This window comes from Nomascus leucogenys, chromosome 8 (genome assembly GCF_006542625.1).
Source record: "Nomascus leucogenys isolate Asia chromosome 8, Asia_NLE_v1, whole genome shotgun sequence".
In the NCBI taxonomy this organism is placed as follows: domain Eukaryota; kingdom Metazoa; phylum Chordata; class Mammalia; order Primates; family Hylobatidae; genus Nomascus; species Nomascus leucogenys.
Window position 1 is genome coordinate 79,330,016 of NC_044388.1, and position 17,885 is coordinate 79,347,900.

At 47.1% G+C, this 17,885-nt stretch overlaps 2 protein-coding genes across 4 annotated transcripts in view; one reads left to right on the forward strand and one right to left on the reverse strand.

Annotated features, from left to right (window-relative positions):
* Positions 1-17,819, reverse strand: part of RGP1 (RGP1 homolog, RAB6A GEF complex partner 1) — a 38,742-nt gene extending 20,923 nt beyond the window's left edge. The window contains exons 1-9 of one of the 3 annotated variants that reach the window (XR_004031389.1): positions 17,760-17,815; positions 17,255-17,389; positions 16,747-16,883; positions 16,390-16,473; positions 16,142-16,291; positions 15,719-15,865; positions 15,377-15,504; positions 14,978-15,167; positions 10,271-14,472 (exon numbers count right to left, since the gene is read on the reverse strand). Coding sequence is in view for 1 of the 3 variants with exons in the window: in XM_030817486.1 (XP_030673346.1) it covers positions 14,249-14,472; positions 14,978-15,167; positions 15,377-15,504; positions 15,719-15,865; positions 16,142-16,291; positions 16,390-16,473; positions 16,747-16,883; positions 17,255-17,370 (1,176 nt within the window). In the remaining 2 variants the exon portion in view is untranslated. Of the gene's footprint in view, positions 1-9,225; positions 14,473-14,977; positions 15,168-15,376; positions 15,505-15,718; positions 15,866-16,141; positions 16,292-16,389; positions 16,474-16,746; positions 16,884-17,254; positions 17,635-17,717 lie in introns of those variants that run through there. The other 2 variants (XM_030817486.1, XR_004031390.1) reach the window with 2 other exon arrangements.
* Positions 12,969-14,133, forward strand: MSMP (microseminoprotein, prostate associated). Its single transcript, XM_003263354.2, has 3 exons — positions 12,969-13,124; positions 13,356-13,464; positions 13,843-14,133. Exons 1-3 carry the CDS (start codon positions 12,995-12,997, stop codon positions 14,021-14,023), a joined length of 420 nt encoding a protein of 139 aa, XP_003263402.1. The 5' UTR covers positions 12,969-12,994; the 3' UTR covers positions 14,024-14,133.
* Positions 17,820-17,885: the final 66 nt, after the last annotated feature.

Here is a 17,885-nt window from a genome sequence, read left to right on the forward strand (position 1 = left end):
CACATGACACATTGTATTATAGTTGGCTGTATGCAGCCCCAGATTCCCTTTTCTCTTTAGATCAGTGACTCTTTTTGGAAAGAGGTTCATGCTCTATCATACAATAATATTAAGAAGATTATCAACAATCTCAAATGCTTCCTTCAACTGAGGTTTTGAGAAATCACAGAGAGGCAAAAACATTTTTCTTGACTTTACCATATATACAATGGATGCTCATTATAATAAAAACACAATTTCGCCCACTCAAATATAAACTCTAAGGGAGCAAGGACATTGTCTAGTGTTTTCATTACTGTATGTCCAGTGCCTGACTCAGAGTAGGTAATCTATATATATTTTACTACTGAACAGTTACTACTTAGTCAATATTAGATGAAGATAATACACAGAACAAAAGTTTAATATTTCTATTCTACAACCTGTCTGTCTTTTGAAAGAGGCAGTCATCTTTATTCCAGATTCTTCTTTTCCTACTGTGTCTTTTGTGCAGTGAGAACAAAATTAAGCATGCGATCAAAATGGATCATAGACATAAAAGACCTAAATGTAAAAGCTGAAATCATAAAACTTTTAGATACAGGAGAAAATGTAGGAAAAAAACCTTTGTGACCTGGTGTAAGGGAAGATTTCTTATGCAGGATACAAAAAACACTAGCCATACAAGAAAAAAGCAAAAAATTAGGCTTCACCAAAATTTAAAACTTCTGCTCCTCAAAAGACACTATAAAGGAAATAAAAAGGCAAGCCACCAACTGGGGGAAAATATTTTTAATTCATATACTCACAAAGGACTTGTATCTAGAACACATAAAGAACTCTTAAAACTCCGTAACAAGAAGCCAAACATTCCAGTTTTTTAAATGAGCAAATTATTTGAATAGATTTCACCAAATATGAGATACTAGTGACAAGAAAGCACATAAAAAGATGCTCAATGTCATTAAACATTAGGAAAATGCAAATTAAAACCACAATGAGGCAGCACTACACACCTACTAGAGTGATTTTTTTTTTTTTTTTAACTGACAATACTAAGGCCGGCACGGTGGCTCACGCCTGTAATCCCAGCACTTTGGGAGGCCAAGGCAGGCAGATCACGAGGTCAAGAGATCGAGACCATCCTGGCTAACATGGTGAAACCCCATCTCTACTAAAAATACAAAAAATTAGTCAGGCGTGGTGACGGGCACCTGTAGTCCCAGCTACTCAGGAGGCTGAGGCAGGAGAATGGCGTGAACCTGGGAGGCGGAGCTTGCAGTGAGCCGAGATTGTGCCACTGCACTCCAGCCTGGGCAACAGAGTGAGACTCCGTCTCAAAAAAAAAAAAAAAAAAAAGAAAGAAACTGACAAACTAAGTGCTGACAAGGATGCAAAGCAACTGGAACTCTCATATAATGCTGGTAAGTGGAAAATTGTACAGATGCTTTGGAAAACAGTATGGCACTTCTCTTTTTTAAAAATTTATCTTATTTTATTAATAAATCAGTAATTTTTTTTTTTTGAGACAGGGTCATGCTCTGTTACCCAGGCTGGAGTGCAGCAGCAAGATCATGGCTCACTGCAACCTCCGCCTCCTAGACTCAGATGATCCTACCACCTCAGCTTCCCGAGTAGCTCAGACTACAGGTCGGGGCCACCACACTCAGCTAATTTTCCTATTTTTTGTAGAGATGAGGTTTCACCATGTTGTCCAAGCTGGTCTCGAACTCCTGGACTCAAGCAATCTGCCTGCTTCGGCCTCCCAAAGTGCTGGGATTACAGGCATGAGCCACTGCACCAAACTGGCAGTTTTTTATTTATCAAGTAAAATATTCACTTACAACAAGATTTAAGATTTCACTCCTAGGTATTTATCTTAAAAAAATGCAAACATATGTCCACAAAGACTTAAATGTGAGTGTTCATAGCAGCTTCCAAAAAAGTGGAAAACAGCCCAAATAGCCATCATCAGATGAATGAATAAACAAACGGCTATATGTCCATACAATGAATTATTGCTCAGCAATAAAAATGGACAATTTTTTTTTTTTTTTTTTGAGATGGAGTCTCACTCTGTTGGCAGGCTAGATGCAGTGGCGCCATCTTGGCTCATTGCAATCTGTCTCCTGAGTTCAAGAGATCCTCCTGCCTCAGCCTCCTGAGTAGCTGGGACTACAGGCGTACACCATCACGCCTGGCTAGTTTTTGTATTTTCAGTGAAGACAGGGTTTCACCATGTTGGCCAGGCTGGCCTCAAACTCCTGACCTCCCATGATCCGCCAACCTCAGCATCCCAAAGTGCTGGGATTACAGGAGTGAGCCATCGTGCCTGGCCAAACTATTAATATACATAAAAAACATGAATAAATATCAAAAACAGTGTGCTGAGTTAAAGAAGCCAAATGCAGAATACATACTCTGTGACTCCATTTACACGAAACTCTACAAAACAAAGCTACAGTGATAGAAACCAGATCAGTGTGGATTGCAATGAGTAGGGAGTAAATGCAAAGGGTAATAAGGAAATTTGGGGGCAGCGGTGGGTTGTGACAGAGATGTTCTATATCTTGATTGGGAAGATGATTGCACAGGTATATACGTCTGCTAAAACTCACTGAATTGTACATTTTAAATGGGTACATCTTCCTGTATATAAATTATATTTCAATAAGTTGAACAAAGTATTTTGAAAGTTATTTAAAAGTATTTTTTGTTATCAATAGTAGCTGGCCAACAAATCATTATAGAGATTAAGCAGCCCATTGGTAATATGAGGTTATCTTTGCTCCATTAGCCTTCTGAAACATACCAGAAAAACGAGTTCTCTGTCCAGTGGAAATGGAGGTTGTTATCCAATCCACAGAAGTTAGAGTGTGAATATGCACACTTCTCATCATTAGCTTAAGTCAAATTTTTAAAAATCAGACTAAGCTCTAAGAATTGAAATTAACCTTTTCCCAAAAGGATAATGCTTCAAAAGATCTCCACTGTGGGAAAACAAACACTTCACTTCTTCTTCTTCTTTTTTTTTTCTTCTTTTTATTTTATTTTATTTTCAAGACAGGGTCTCACTCTGTCTCCCAGGCTGAGTGTGGTGGCATGATCATGGTCCACTACAGCCTCAACCTCCTAGCCTCAACCTCCTAGCCTCAAGCCATCCTCCCACCTCAGCCTCCTGAGTAAAAAAAGGAAGTCCCTCTTCCTCCCCTCCTCTCCTTTCTCAATCTCTCTTATCAGAGTTAATGTCTGTCATCAGTCTGATGTGCTTTTTCTTTCTTTTTTTTTTTTTTTTTTTTTTTTGAGATGGAGTCTCACTCTGTTGCCCAAACTGGAATGCAGTGGCAAGATCTTGACTCACTGCAATTTCCATCTCCCAGGTTCAAGCGATTCTCCTGCCTCAGCCTCCCATGTAGCTAGGATAACAGGCATACACCACCACACTCGGCTAATTTTTGTATTTTTAGTAGAGACAGGGTTTCGCCATCTTGGCCAGGCTGGTGTCGAACTCCTGACCTCAGGTGATCTGCCTGCCTTGGCCTCCCAAAGTGCTGGGATTACAGGTGTGAGCCATCGCGCCCAGTCTGATGCATTTTCTTCCAGGCAATTTCTATATATCTCATTCTTGTTTTAAAAAATGCATGCATGTGAGATATAAATAGGATTATATTATTCATATTATTATATAACTTGCTTTTTATGGGCTGTGATTTTCTATTTCTCTTGTATCTTCTTGTCATGCCTGATTAAAACTGTACACATGAAAATCCTGCCAAAGGTGAAGTCTAGGAACAGGGAGGGACTCAGTTAATCTCACTATTATATAGCCCATTAATTACTCATAATAGGATGGATTTAGGCTCACATTCAGCGGAACAATGAGGATCCTAAAGAATGCTAACACAAGGCTAGCCTGAAAAGTTCTAAGACATAGGGAGAATTCTTAAACAGGGAAATCTCAGGATGAAAACAATGTTCCAAGAAGAATAAAATGGCAACAGTACATATAACATAGAACAGAATTAGACAGCAAGGAGACTAGTTAAGTGGCTAATACAGAATAGTAGATTAGAAGAAATGAGATTCCGGATTACAGTGGTGGCCAGTAGAATGGAGCGAAGGTTTTACTGAATTCTAACAAGGCAGACTTGTAGAGTGGAAGAAAGAAAAGATTTGAACTAGAAGAGCTAGATTTGAATCCCAGCTCTGAAATTTACTAGCTGTGGGACCTTTGGCAAGACACTTCTTCCATATCTCAGTTTCCCTGTCAATAAAAGGAACACCTTGAAATATCAGAGCCTTTAACTTTATTTTTTAACAGCAGAACTATTTTTTTTTCTGTTAAAAAGAAAATCTTCAAGGAAGCCAGTAGGTTTAATTTGTAAAACAAATAAAAGCAAGATTGTTCTGGTTGAAGCATAGGTAAAGGGCTCAGAGCCCCAGCTAGCCTTCATTTCACCCTTCTCAGCCACTTCTGAGGCATCCTTCAGAAATCTCCAGAGGGCTGAGGAACAAAGTTTGAGAAATCTCTAAAGACTTTACTATCAACTCTATTACCAATTACTTGAGGGGATAAAATTGACAGAGGTGCCTAGAAAAATAATAATGAATTTAATAGTGCCACAGAACCACATGACGGAAAGGGCGAATTGACTTTTCCTAAATCTGCCTGCTTCTCCTTGCAGGTTGAACCCAATTTAATGTCTAAAACCTCATCTAACCCTTGTGCAAACGGTCATCTAACCTCTATATAAACAATATGGCCACAATTTACTGCCTAACAATTCAGTTCATTCCACTTTGGGGTCCTCAAATGAGTCAAAAGTTCTTCCTTATCAAGCCAAAATTTGTCCTCCATCACTAAATAAAAGTTCTTAATCTATCTTCTGGAACTAAACCAAGTAAATCTAATTGCTCCTTCATCAAGACAGTCCTTCAATTGTCTGAGGACAGCTACCATGTCTGCCTTATTTCCCTGTATTCTCTCTTGCTCTGGCATGACATGAATGTCCCATGGAGGCAGCCTGCTCCTATTTTGGTTCAAGTTGAATTTTTTTTTTTTTTTAACAGAATCTCACACTGATCTCACCTCACTGCAACCTCTGCCTCAGGTTCAAGTGATTCTCCTGCCTCAGCTGGGATGACAGGCATGTGCCACCATGCCTGGTTAATTTTTTGTATTTTTGGTAGACAGGGGTTTCACCATGTTGACCAGGCTGGTCTCGAACTCCTGACCTCAAGTGATCTGCCTGCCTCAGCCTCCCAAAGTGCTGGGATTACAGGTGTGAGCCACCACACCCAGCCAGAGTCAGTATTTTTAAGCATCTAAGTGCAAGTAGGTTTTCATTTATTCATGGCTTTAAAGAAACTTAATTAATCAAGCCAGATGATCCTCCTTTAAAAAATGACTAGCTTTGATAACTAAGTGTAAACAGAACCCAAATTCATTATTTGGTTGTTTTTGGTTTTTTGGGTTGTTTTTGTTTTTGTTTGTTTTGAGACAGGGTCTTGCTCTGTCACCCAGGCTGAAGTGCAGTGGCACAATCATGGCTCACTGCAGCATCGACCTCCCAGGCTCAAGTGATTCTCTCACCTGAGCATCCCAAGTAGCTGAGACTACAGGAGGGCACCACCACACCTGGCTAATTTCTGTATTCTTTTTTGTAGAGACAGGGTTTTGTCATGTTACCCAGGCAGGTCTTGAACTCCTGGACTCAAGCAATCCACCTGCCTCATGTTCCCAAAGTGCTGGGATTACAGGCATGAGCCACTGCACCTGGCCCTAAAAATATTCTTTTCTTGCTAAACATTAGCTGCTTCCAGTGTACTAGAAGTAGATTGCCAAACCTTTCGGCCCAAAGCAAATTGTAAAGACATTTAGCTAGGGATGCAAAAACATCTAAGACTCAAGGTCCAGTGAAGCAGGCATAAATAACATAAATAAAGAGAAGCATCCTGATTCCAAAGCTTGCATCTAACAACCAACTCCCAGGGAAATGTAGTTCTCATGATTACAAATTCAATTATCACCAAAATAACATGAAATATCAATGCTAGAAGGAAATCTTCATTCAACATTCTTTATACTACCCACCCCATAAATCTACTACCAGGTCTGTGAAATCAGGATCTGTGGCTTGGGTCTCAGTATCTGCCAGTCTGGGTAGTTTGGGGGATGGGGAAAAGGAAGTATGGCTGAGTCCCTAAGGAGAAAGCAAGCCAGCATAGCCACAGTCTGTGATGCCTGTGGGAGCACTGAGCCCGTACAGTTTCCTGTGCTCCAGTTGTCTTGGTAACCTGAGGCCTCCTTATTTGTGTTGGCATCATGGGGCCAAAAGCGGAAGCAAAGCTGAAACACCAGGAAGACTTGCAGGGAAAAAAAATGTAGATAATGCAGCAGTTATGCCACAGCAGGGTCAAGCCTAGGGCAGAAGAATTACCTGGTTGGGGGTGGGAAGGTAGTGTCTTGTAAAAATCAGATCTCTGGGTTCTACCTTCAGCGTTTCTGATTCCGTAGGTCTAGGATAAGCTCAGGAACCTGCAATTTTAAGAAGCTACCACCTACCAAGTAAGTCAAAGACCACACTTTTAAAATTCCAGCTATAAATCAGCAGTTGGGAAGAGAAAGTATAACCATTTAATCAATTTCAAAAAGCTGATATTCTAGTACAGTAATTCTCTACACTGGGGTAGAGGGTATATTTTGTCTTCCAGGAACATTTGGCAGGATTTGGAGACATTTTGGTTGTCACAACTGAGATAACATCATTGGCATCTACTGAGCAGCTGCTAAGCATCCTACAACGCACAGGACAGCCCCCCACAACAAAGGATTATCCTCCAAAATGTTAACAGTGTCACAGCTGAGAAACTCTGTACATGAGGATATTCTGCTCTCCCAACAACGCCCCCCCACCCCGCCCCACCCCGCCCATCAGCCCCAATCCATTGGAAATCAGTGCTACACAGTTTAGGTCACAATGCAAAGACTTATGTGAGATCCCCTGAAAAACTTTTGAGACCCCAGAAATCTTTTTTAAAATAGTGAATTTCATTAAAGAGATAGAAAAGGAGAAGACTAGAACAGACAATAAAGGAGAGTAAGTATGGGCAACAAGGGTGAACCAAAAAAGGGATCAAGGGAGGCTGAGGCGCTGAGTGACAGCAGTGGGAAATCAACACTGCCCCTCAGTGGATGCAGCCCATTTGTAAAGAGATGATAAACCCATGAAAAATAACAGACACAAAAAATGAAAAAAAAAAGGAAAAATGTAAAGGAATTGTGTAGAAGTAGCTTTAGGATTCATCAAGTGTAGATCTGCATGAAAAAAGGACATTAGAGATTCTTCTACAAAAGAATGCTTAAATAAAAATTCTCCAGCAAAGACGACAGGACTTCTAGAAGGAGGTCAAGAATTATATCAGAAAGGAAAGAAATTGTAAGTATTTACAACCCTCTACTCCTAATCACCCCCAAGATAGGTGAGTCCAGAAAAATGCATATTGGTTTTACTGAAGAGAGATCACGAGAGGGAAGGGAAAGTGGAGAAGCAATTTCAATTTCATATCAAAGAGTTCTTTTTTTTTTTTTTTGGAGACAGGGTCTCACTCTGTCACCCAGGCTGGAGTGCAGTGCAGTGATGCAATCTCAGCTCACTGGAGCCTCAGCCTCCCAGGTTCCAGTGATTCTCCCATCCCAGCTTCTGGAGTAGCTGGGATTACAGGCACGCGCCACCATGCCCAGCTAATTTTTGTATTTTTAGAGACAGGGTTTCACCATGTTGGCCAGGCTGGTCTCGAACTCCTGGTCTCAAGCAATCTGCCTGCCTTGGCCTCCCCAAGTGTTGGGATTACAGGTGTGAGCCACTGTGCCTGGCCCATCATCTATTGTCTGTAATAATTTAGAAATCTGGCACCAGGATTATGAAATTCACTATACAGCGTGTGGCATAACACCAAGCTTAAATGGTCACTCAGTGGACTTCACGATAATGGCCACTTTACGCTTCTGGATGCAAAACGTTGGGAGAGTTTGAAGTGGATATGAATTTGAGAATGTGTTTTCTTGTAGGAAAAGTAATGGAAACATAAGCATCTTTTTCTAATCACAGGAAAGGTTAAGGCTTTGGTGAAAGCAAGCATAACTGAGTTTAAAAACAGTCTAGAATAAGAAAAGGGTAATAGAAGAGGAAGGAAGGCAGAAGTGGACCATGCAGAATAAACAATCAAGCCTAGCTTTTTTAAAAACCTGAGGTCTTACTAAAGAGAAAGGAGGAAAAAGGGAAGATTTCAACACAAGAGTGTTAAAGGTGGAAAACAGCCAGAAAGCACTGTGGGCTTTAAAAAAAAAATCAGTGAAGTAGTAGTGGTGTAGGTTGGCAAAGAGAAGTGTAGAGTTGAGAGGAGGGAGAGAATTTATAGTAGAGGAAGTTGGTGTGAAGTTTTCCTCTCAAGATGCCCAGCAGAGCAAAGAAGGAATGAAGGCAAAGGCCACTGGGAATAGAGTAGGGCTGGGGCTAAAACAGCACGGGAGAATGCAACAGGGCCCAAAGTAAGACATTTTCTTTTTTTTTTCATTAATTGACCCAGGTTTGCTTGTTTGGGACCAAAGGCAATGCAGAGTTTAAGGATCTTTATAATTTATAAAGTAATCACCTTTGGCCCAACATAACACAGATCATAAGGATCACGACAGAATTAGTGTCTCTGAGACAAGTACAAAATACCATTTTAGTGTTGATTTTAGAAGAGAAGTCAGACTAATAAATTGCTGTGTTGTAGAAATACTACGGTGAATTAAACAGCTTTAACTTTTTCTATCAGCCACAGGATAAATACAGAAACTGTATAATTACATACACATCCACAGAAGATAGTAGCCTAACATATATGCTAAAACTGTGAGTTGTTTGTCTTTGCATACTGTAGTCCAAGGCTCCCATTCCAAGAAATGTTTCACTTGGTTCAAAATATATAGGGTAGGTTAGAGGGCTACACAGAAAAAAGGTTAAAAATAAAGACAGTAAAATGAGGGAGAGGAAAAGTGGAAGTGCAGCACTACTGATCCAGAAACACTGAGGCATCAGCCACAAAGAATTCAATCAAGTCAGTGAGGGGAAAATGGCACAAAAGCCAAACAAGAAAAAGGCTCAATACCATATTACCTATCTGAGAGCCTTACTTTTGGTTTTAAGTCAAATATTGAATTAAATTGTGCAACTTTTCTATTTTTATTTTTTATTTTAAAAAAATCCACCAAAATTACTTAAATCATTTGACACACAGAGTCATAAAGTTTTAAATGACTATAAAAATGTGCAGATCAGTGCCAAATTTTTTGGCAAAGGCTGAATGGCAGACAGTAATCCAAGACGCAGACAACCTTGCTTTTAAGCAAGGTTACACAGAGACCAGCAGGCTCCCTTCTACCTGTGAGACCAAATAATCCCAAAATGTACCCAAATAATCTTAACTCCCCCTACTCCCTAAAACCTACCCTTCACTGTCTAGCCAGCCTCTGGACAGACCTGATGCCTGGGGTTTGGCCATTTCCGCCTTCCCACCCTATGTTGGTCTCCCTTCTCCCTCCTCAGGTCCCTCAGTTCTCCCAAGCCTAACTTGGAGTGCTTCCTTCCTCTGTCACCCCAATCAACCCGGCTCCCCTTCTCTTTCTGGGCTTCGCCACCTGCCCAACTCCCTGTTTCCCCCCCGGGGGCCCCTCCTTGCCCTGGGGTCTGCTCTCGGCCCGCCAAGTTCTCCCAGGGGCTCCCTCCCCACCTGCCTCCATTCAGTCAGACTGTGTTCAGTGTCCGTTTCGCGCCCGTAGCGACACCAGGACAGAAGCCCACTAAGTGACCCTCTGCTCCCAGAAACCCTCCTGGCTCCTCTAGACCCTCCGGGGCTCTGGCCCGCAGCTACCCTCTCCCTCCGGCGGCGGGGGTCGGCTGTGACTCACCGGAGGGCCAGCGGCCGGGGTTGGGGCGGGGGGGCCGGAATGCTCTCACTTCCTCTCCGCGCACCTGCCCCGAGGCTGGAGCGCCGCCCGGCCGGGCCTCCGGCGGATGTTTTCCTTGTCCCCAAGCGTGTAGTGCGCGCCAGCCGCCCCCTCCGGGACCTGCGCGCCAGCCACCGCGCCCCCAGGACCCAGCGGGCCTGGTCCTCAACACTCACCCCCTCCCCAGCAGGCACGCATGCGGGCTCGACTCACACCTCTGCACCGCCCCCCAACCTCTGGGAGAGGACTCCTGGCTCAGCCCAGCCTCTAGCTTTCCAGAAGCCCCTATATGCCTACCTCATCTTCGTTACAGGCGATGAACCCTCACTTCGGTTCCCGTTTCCGCACACGCACCAATCCCCACTGGGGCTCCCTTCCCCTTCGGCATCACCCCCACCTTCATGAGCCCCAGCTCCCCACTCACATCCGCCCCCTATTGGGCTGGCTCTAGCTTGCATGAGCAGAAGGTGGCCCAGGGCCCAGCCTTCCAGGGTGTCCGCTGGACCCCCTCTCTGGGAAAGGCGGCAGAGCTACTGGCCACTAACAAGACCTTTGGGCCCTCGTGCTAGACAGGCCTTCGAATCCACCTGCTCCAGCCCAGAGAGCAGGCCCAGGCCGTGCCTCCCACACCGCAACCGAACTCAGAGCACCCTGTTTCAACTGTGAGTTTTTTCTTGGCACTCCTCTGAAACGGAAAGGGTATCAGTCCTGACTAGGGCGAACGTGAGGTCCATTCTGCATCTCCATCCACCTTAGCTGTCTCCTTGGAAGAGGACAGCAAGGGAGTTTGAGGTGCACTGACACAGTCATTTCTGAACAGTGAAGAGATGACAGGTAGGGTGGCCCCCCTTGAAAAGTCAGCCAGAAGTAGCCGTATCTGATGCACTAGGTGGCAGGGAGTGAGTCTTGGAGTAAATGGGACTGAAAACTTAGAAAAACCAAATAAAGAGACTGTCCCTATGGGGAACACCTGGAACATGGGTCTTTGAAGTGTGGAAAAATGAAAGAAATCCAATTTGACCAGGGCCTTTAGTGCCAAAGAGATGGCTAGCAGGAGAGTGGTGAGAAAGGAGAACTGGAGAGTTCACATGAGCGGAGATGGGAAGAAATGGATCCGAATCCCAGTAAGAAAAAGCAGGAGACTTAAAGTTAGCCTGGCAGGATGATGAGAAAAGGACACCTTGTCCTAGGGTAGAGGCGAGGGTGCAGATCTGGGGGAAGAAGGCTTATTGGGAACAGTTTCTCAAACTAGACATTCGGAAGTCAATACAAGGGCCAAAACCAAAATGCTCCTGGAGGTACCTGTTTTTGAAAAAGGTGGGAAAGGTGACATGGAGCAGGGGTCTCCAACCCCCAGGTCACAGGCCAGTACCAGTCTGTGGCCTGTTAGGAAGCGGGAGCACAAAGCAGGAGGTGGGCGGCGGGCGAGTGAGCATTACCGCCTGAGCTCCTCCTCCTGGCAGATCGGCAGCGGCATTAGATTCTCACAGGAGTGCAAAACCTACTGTGAACTCCGCATGCAAGGGATCTAGGTTGCACGCTCCTTATGAGAATCTAATGCCTGATGATCTGAGATGGGACAGTTTCATCCCAAAATCATCCCCCTGCTGCTATCCCCCTCCATCCACTGGTAGAAAAATTGCTTTCCACAAAACCGGTCCCTGGTACCAAAAAGGTTGGGGACTGCTGACAAGGAGCATGAGTGTGAAAGGTGCAGAGGTCTATGCCAGGAGACAGCCATCCCCAGTAGAAGCCCTCAGTTATGCACAAACTGCTTAATGTCATTCAAAGAAAAGAATGTCGCCCATTTTGCCTCCGAGCTTTAGCCCCAATCACAGCAACTGCTATTTCCTGACGCTTACGCACCAGAGATGGTGATAAGAGCACTGCACGCATTATCTCAGTTAATCCTCATAACAGCCCAATGAGTTGGCATTACTATCCCCAATTTATAGATGAGGAAACAGGCTCAGAGAGGTGAAGTAATCTGACCAGGTTACATAGCTAAGTGGAGTCAGGATCTGAATCCAAGAAGACTGTCTCTACAGCCTATGCTCTCAATAATCCATCCTGGGCTCCTCCAGAACCTGTGGGAAACTCAGTGGATGCCAAATGATAAATTCCTAAAAACCTCACTCCATTACATATGGGAGGAAAGAGAGGACACCTCTGTGAACCTGGAGTGATTCATCCCATCAGGGCACTTAGAGATGCTCCTCTCTGAAAGGGGAAAGAATCATCCCCAGATGTGGGGTGATCCCACATCTGCTGTATGTTTGAAGGTGATAAGCAATGGACAGTTCACCTCTGGAATGCCTGAGGAAAAGAGACCGTCCCCACCATCTCTGAGGGGCAGCCCTATTCCTTGGATACATTAAGGAAACCCTGCCCTAGGATCTGAGGGAAACAGTCTCCACTCTAGGTGCCTGCTCACTCTCCTGGAGCCTCTGGCCGTCGCACCCTATTGCAGCTCCTGGGTTTGGCTGGGGCACAGGATTAACCATCCCCAGGAAATGCCTCCCTCCGGTCCAGGCAGGGATCCCAGCATACACACCCCTGGTGGTGGTAGTGGGGGAGAAAGCGGGAAGGTGGAATGCTTCCTTCTCTCCAGGTCAGGGAAGAGATCTGGGGACCACCTGGGGGCCCTCACCCCTCCTGCCTCCTTGCTGGGGAAGTGCCCAGTCCAGTGCCCCCTCCATGGCCACCTCCCTCCTTCTAGCTGTGCCGGGGCATGAATCAGCTCTCACAGCTTGTTAAAGCTAGACCTCTTGTTTTCATGCCCTCACCTCAGGAAACAGAGTTACAGCTTTTCCAGCTCTACTCAGCAGGGGGCCAGGGTCCTCACTTTATAAACGTCCCCAGCCTGTGAGAGCAGAGGGCAGGGAGATAGTGTGAGACAGGAGCCCAGGGGAGAAAGAGAAAAACTAAGACTCAAGGAGCAACGCAAAGCAAAGTCCAGGAGTCAAGACCAGAGTAGCTGAGCAGAGGCCAAGAAGGGTCCGAGAGGGCTGTGCAGCAGCAATGGCCCTAAGGATGCTCTGGGCTGGACAGGCCAAGGGGATCCTAGGAGGCTGGGGGATCATCTGCTTGGTGATGTCTCTACTCCTCCAGCACCCAGGAGTCTACAGCAAGTGCTACTTCCAAGCTCAAGGTAAAGTGGGGTGAGGCGTTAGGAATGGAAGAGCAGCAGAGACAGCACAGGGAGGATGGGGCCTTACAGATGATCCTGTGTCAAAATACCCAGGCTCCCTCCAGCTGTGAAACAGGAAAGACAAACTAAATACAGGGATAGTGCGTACTTACTGTCTCCACCCCAGACCAGAAGAGCCTCTGCCTCTCATCAGCACTCCTACACCTACTAACATTTCCTGTTCTTCCCTAGCCCCCTGTCACTATGAGGGGAAATATTTCACCCTGGGCGAGTCTTGGCTCCGCAAAGACTGTTTCCATTGCACCTGTCTGCATCCTGTTGGCGTGGGCTGCTGTGACACGTGAGTGACCAAAGATGGCCAGCGAGAATGACTCTGATATGAGTGACTGAGGGATGACCAGGGAATGACTAGATTGCTGTGATATAAGAATGAACAGAAGAGCAATACAAGATGGGCCAAACCTGAAGGGACCAACACTAGTGTGAAAGATAAGGCTTCAGGCTATAAATCAGGGGAGGTTGGGGTGGACCTGGACAGAAAATACTCCTGTTATAAAACAAAATGGCCCACGTATGGTAGGTGAGAGCTTAGTTAGGAGGACCAAGGGGCCACTGAAAGGGGCTCTAGCGGGGAAAGCTGTGAGAGAGGGAATATGTGGGCAGGGATAAAGGCAGCCTTTCACTGTGCTGACTCCTTCCCCCATCCTTGGTTCCCCAGGTCCCAGCATCCCATCGACTTCCCGGCTGGGTGTGAGGTACGTCAGGAGGCAGGAACCTGCCAGTTCTCCTTGGTGCAAAAATCTGACCCTCGGCTGCCCTGCAAAGGGGGAGGGCCTGACCCAGAATGGGGCTCAGCCAACACCCCTGTTCCTGGGGCTTCTGCTCCCCACTCCAGCTAAACTCAACTGATCACCCATCTGCTGACTGGTCACTGCTGCTGCCACTTCCAGGGAAACCACTAGCAGCTGCCAATGTATTCTGAATAAATAAATTAATGCTATAGCTGAAAGCCTGACTCTCACTGTCCACGACATTGGACCCCAGGTGGAAAAAGTGGGTCCCATTAGAGTCCAGGTGCTGAGTTCTCAGTATCCGGAAGGAACTAGCACCAGGGTGGGCCAGTTTCAGATGGTTATGGTGCTGGTGCTGGGGCCTGGGGCAGCATATGAGGCCAGGGTGGGGCTGGTAGGCAGCACCTTGATGGGGAGGTCCCAGCTGAAGGTGTCTACAGGTACTTGCTCAGGTCCTGTCCAGGTGGTAGGTTCGGGCTGTTCCACAGGGGGTAGGAGTACCAATCCTGGTTCTCGGGACGTTACAAATTCAAAATGCAATCTCCACTTCAAGGACACTATGGAAGAAAAAGATTAAGGTAGAAGCATTAGAAGCCAGCAGGAGTAAAAGCCAATGACAGGATATAGTTAGTGAATGAGAAAAAACAACCTGTATTCAGGAAGACAGGGAAAAGTCACAGGGCAGGGAGCTGTGATTAAGAGTTTTTCTGAAGCAATCGGGTATTACCATAGATGTGAGCTGAAGATACCAGTATTAAGTACCTAATAACCCAAGAGTGAGGCAGTCAAGTCTAGGTAGCATGAAGTAATCAAAAATCAGTGTATCACAGGGTCCCAGCAGGTAGGCGTGGGGAAGAAGTTCTATCAAGCTGTTAGGAGTTTAGGGGTCAGTGCATCTAAGAAACAGGAAGAGGTTGAAGGTCTGAGAAACTGTTCAGGGTCAGAGGCTAGACGTGGGTATGTCTGGGAGTGCGTATAAGGAATCAGGACCCATTACACCCTCCCTTAGCACAGCATTTTACTGTCCCCCTCTCCCTTCTCCAGTAACAGTGAGGGTCTCACCAATGGCTGTACAGAAGCCTGGGGTGGAGCTGAGAGGGATTGGGAGGGAGAAGCTGGTTCTAGTTGTATGTAGGCAGGATTCCTGGTGCCGGGCGTGAGTCACATGGGACACAGAGGGGACACCCCCTGCCCCACGTCGCCGCTGGTACTCAGGCTGTACACGCTCCTCGGTCTGTAAGCTGACTGAAAACTGGGAGCAAGAGAGAGGTGCGTGCTAACAGGAAGTGCTGTCTGTAGGTGAGAGGACAGCCCAACCTCAAGCTGTTTTACAAAGAGACCCTGGATGACCCCACTATCCCCTTCTACATGCCACCCCTCTTTATACAGGCCTTCCACCCTAGCCCTTCAACCCCAGCACCCCAGCACCCCAGCAGGTAAGAAGCTCTGCTCCCTTCTTACCTGCAAACAAGCTACGGTACCTTCCCCTAAGTTTAAGGTCCCCACCACGTCCTCGCCAAGTCTGTACACAGATTTGAAGATGCCGAATGTCCCAACTTTCCCTCGGCCATCACTAATATTGTATAGATCTGGGGAGAATAGGACACTATAAGCCTGCAGTCTACATACTGGAGTACGTCTGGGACTGGGCACCACAGGCCAAAAGATGAGGCTTTTCTTTGTAATTGGAGGTGTGAGGTAACAGTGGATCCACAGAAGTGTGTGGTGGTTAGGAGACTGTCTCTGAGATGGGAATACAACGAGGGGAAGGATGGGGCAGGACAATTCTGAAAGAATTCTCACGGAGGCTGCGGCAGGATGTGGCAGCCATTAGGCGTTCCCCAGCCAGCTCAGCTAGCCATGAATCCTTCTTCCCACCTTCATCCTCCTCCAAGAATGGACTGGATGGGGCTACAGCCTCATCCTGGGGAAACCGGACATCCTGAAGGCCTAGAGAAAGAATGAGTGGAGAGGTAATGCTGAGAGGGAACAGAGATGAGAGTAGAGGTTAGGGTTTTAGATTCCATCGTGAGATGGCTAAAGGTAAGGGGCGCCAGGGCTGAGGTGTACATCTCTATCTCCAGAACCCTCCCTCCCTTCCAAACTCCCTAGCACTGTCACTGAGACCAGGAAGTTTCCCTGCAGCCCTTCTTGCAAGCCCTCTGAGACAATTTCTGCTTTGACATGGCCCTTCCCCAGCCCTTCCCTCCAGGAGCCCTTGCTTACCAGTCAGCACAAGAACCCTCAGAGGGACTCTGAGTAAAGTGATAGGGGAGTTGACACGCTGGCAGCCAATGGTCAGTTTGTAGACGTACTTGACTGACTGACCCCGAAAGGAGGGTGGTCCCTCTATGGGCAGCACTTCACTGTAGGAGTCTGGTTAGGAAGTAGTTGTCAGGGCAGCCAGAGGCACCAGAGGAGTCCTCCCTCCAGGAGACTTAGAAGGCAATTCAGGGATGCGGACAATCACTCACATGATTTGGACTCTCCAGGATCTAGCCTCAGGTCACAGAATAGAATTTTTGGTGGAGTAGAAAGGATACACTGGCCCCTCTCACCTGAAAAAGGTAAGAATGACTAATTTAGTGACCCATCGTCCAGTACTGAACAAGACTAGCATGGCAAGTGGAGATAGTGAAAGGCTGCCAGGCCCTCTTTCCCTGCTGTGAAATGGGAATAGTCTTCTATCCCCAAAGCAATAGTCATGCTCCCCAACATCCCCAGCATGACAGGGACTATAAGAACAACAATTAACAACTTCACCCATGGGTGACAATGCCTCTGCACACACCCTCCGCCCCCCCCCCCCAAGGCAAACGCCCCTCTCTAACCTCGGTGTGGCAGAAAGACAGTTTGGCTGTCGGGCTGGACATCTGGCTGACTAGAGTCAGGGGGAGGCAGTGCTACTCGACTCTCACTGGCATGGAACTGGCAGTGGATTTGAGCACTGGCCCAGGCCAGGGCCTCACTGTGGGAAGAGGAAAAGGAGGCATCAGAGGTAGTTCCTGACCTCACAAATGCTTTCCCAAGCTCCCTATCACACTGTCTTAACCAACAAGGTTAGATGGCTGTCCTAGTGATCAGGAAATCCAGAACCCCAAAGAGAAACCATTAAATAAAGAGCAGCAGACTGTGCGTAAAAAGGGGAATGGGGGAGGGGAAGGAAAGCGTACAGCTATGTCATCCACATCTTCTGTTAAACAGCCCTCTCCTACAATGACAGCACAGTGAGCAAGAGGAGGTGGTGTCGCTACAGGACAACCTGAGCTCTGCCTCAGCCCCAGAGATAATCTGGCTTCTTCCCAGAAGGGCCACCACCTTCAGCACCAGCATCCCCACCTGGATGCAGAAGTGGCCGTGGGGGGAAGGGGGTTGGTGACGGTCACTACACACTCCAGCGCCTCCCCAGCCAAAAATACAGGACCCCGGCTCAGCTCTGCTACCACTTCAATCATGGCAGCTCCGGAATCAGATCTAGAAGGAAACAAGGCGGGGCGGAGGTCAGCACCGTGACAGGGAGGGGCGTTGCGGTGAGCACCTAGGGCTGAGGGCTGAGGACAGGGGTGGTCAGCACCGTTGTGCCCGAGGGAGCGCCTGGATATAGAAGGGGTAGATGGGTGGGAGGGAGGCGACCGAAGACTCAGTACTGCCCAGGGGGAGGACGTCGCTCTGGGCCCTAGACCCCCGCCCCTGTGAGACGGGTTCTTCTCCCTGGGCACCCCCCCGGAGTTCCCAAACTGGTCTCCGCTCCCCCTTTCCTCAAAGTTCCACGTCCCAGCCCAAGATCACGGCCGCTCGTCACCTCGCATAGTCGACACTAGGGATTAGCACCCCGAGGCCTCACCTGCCCGCCCCTCGGGGACCTGGCTAGGTGCGCGGCGGCGGCGGCGGCGGCGGCGGCGGCGGCGGCGGCGGCGGCGGCGGCGGCGGCGTCCGCTGGGCGGTAGAGGCGGGACTTCCCTTCGGTCCC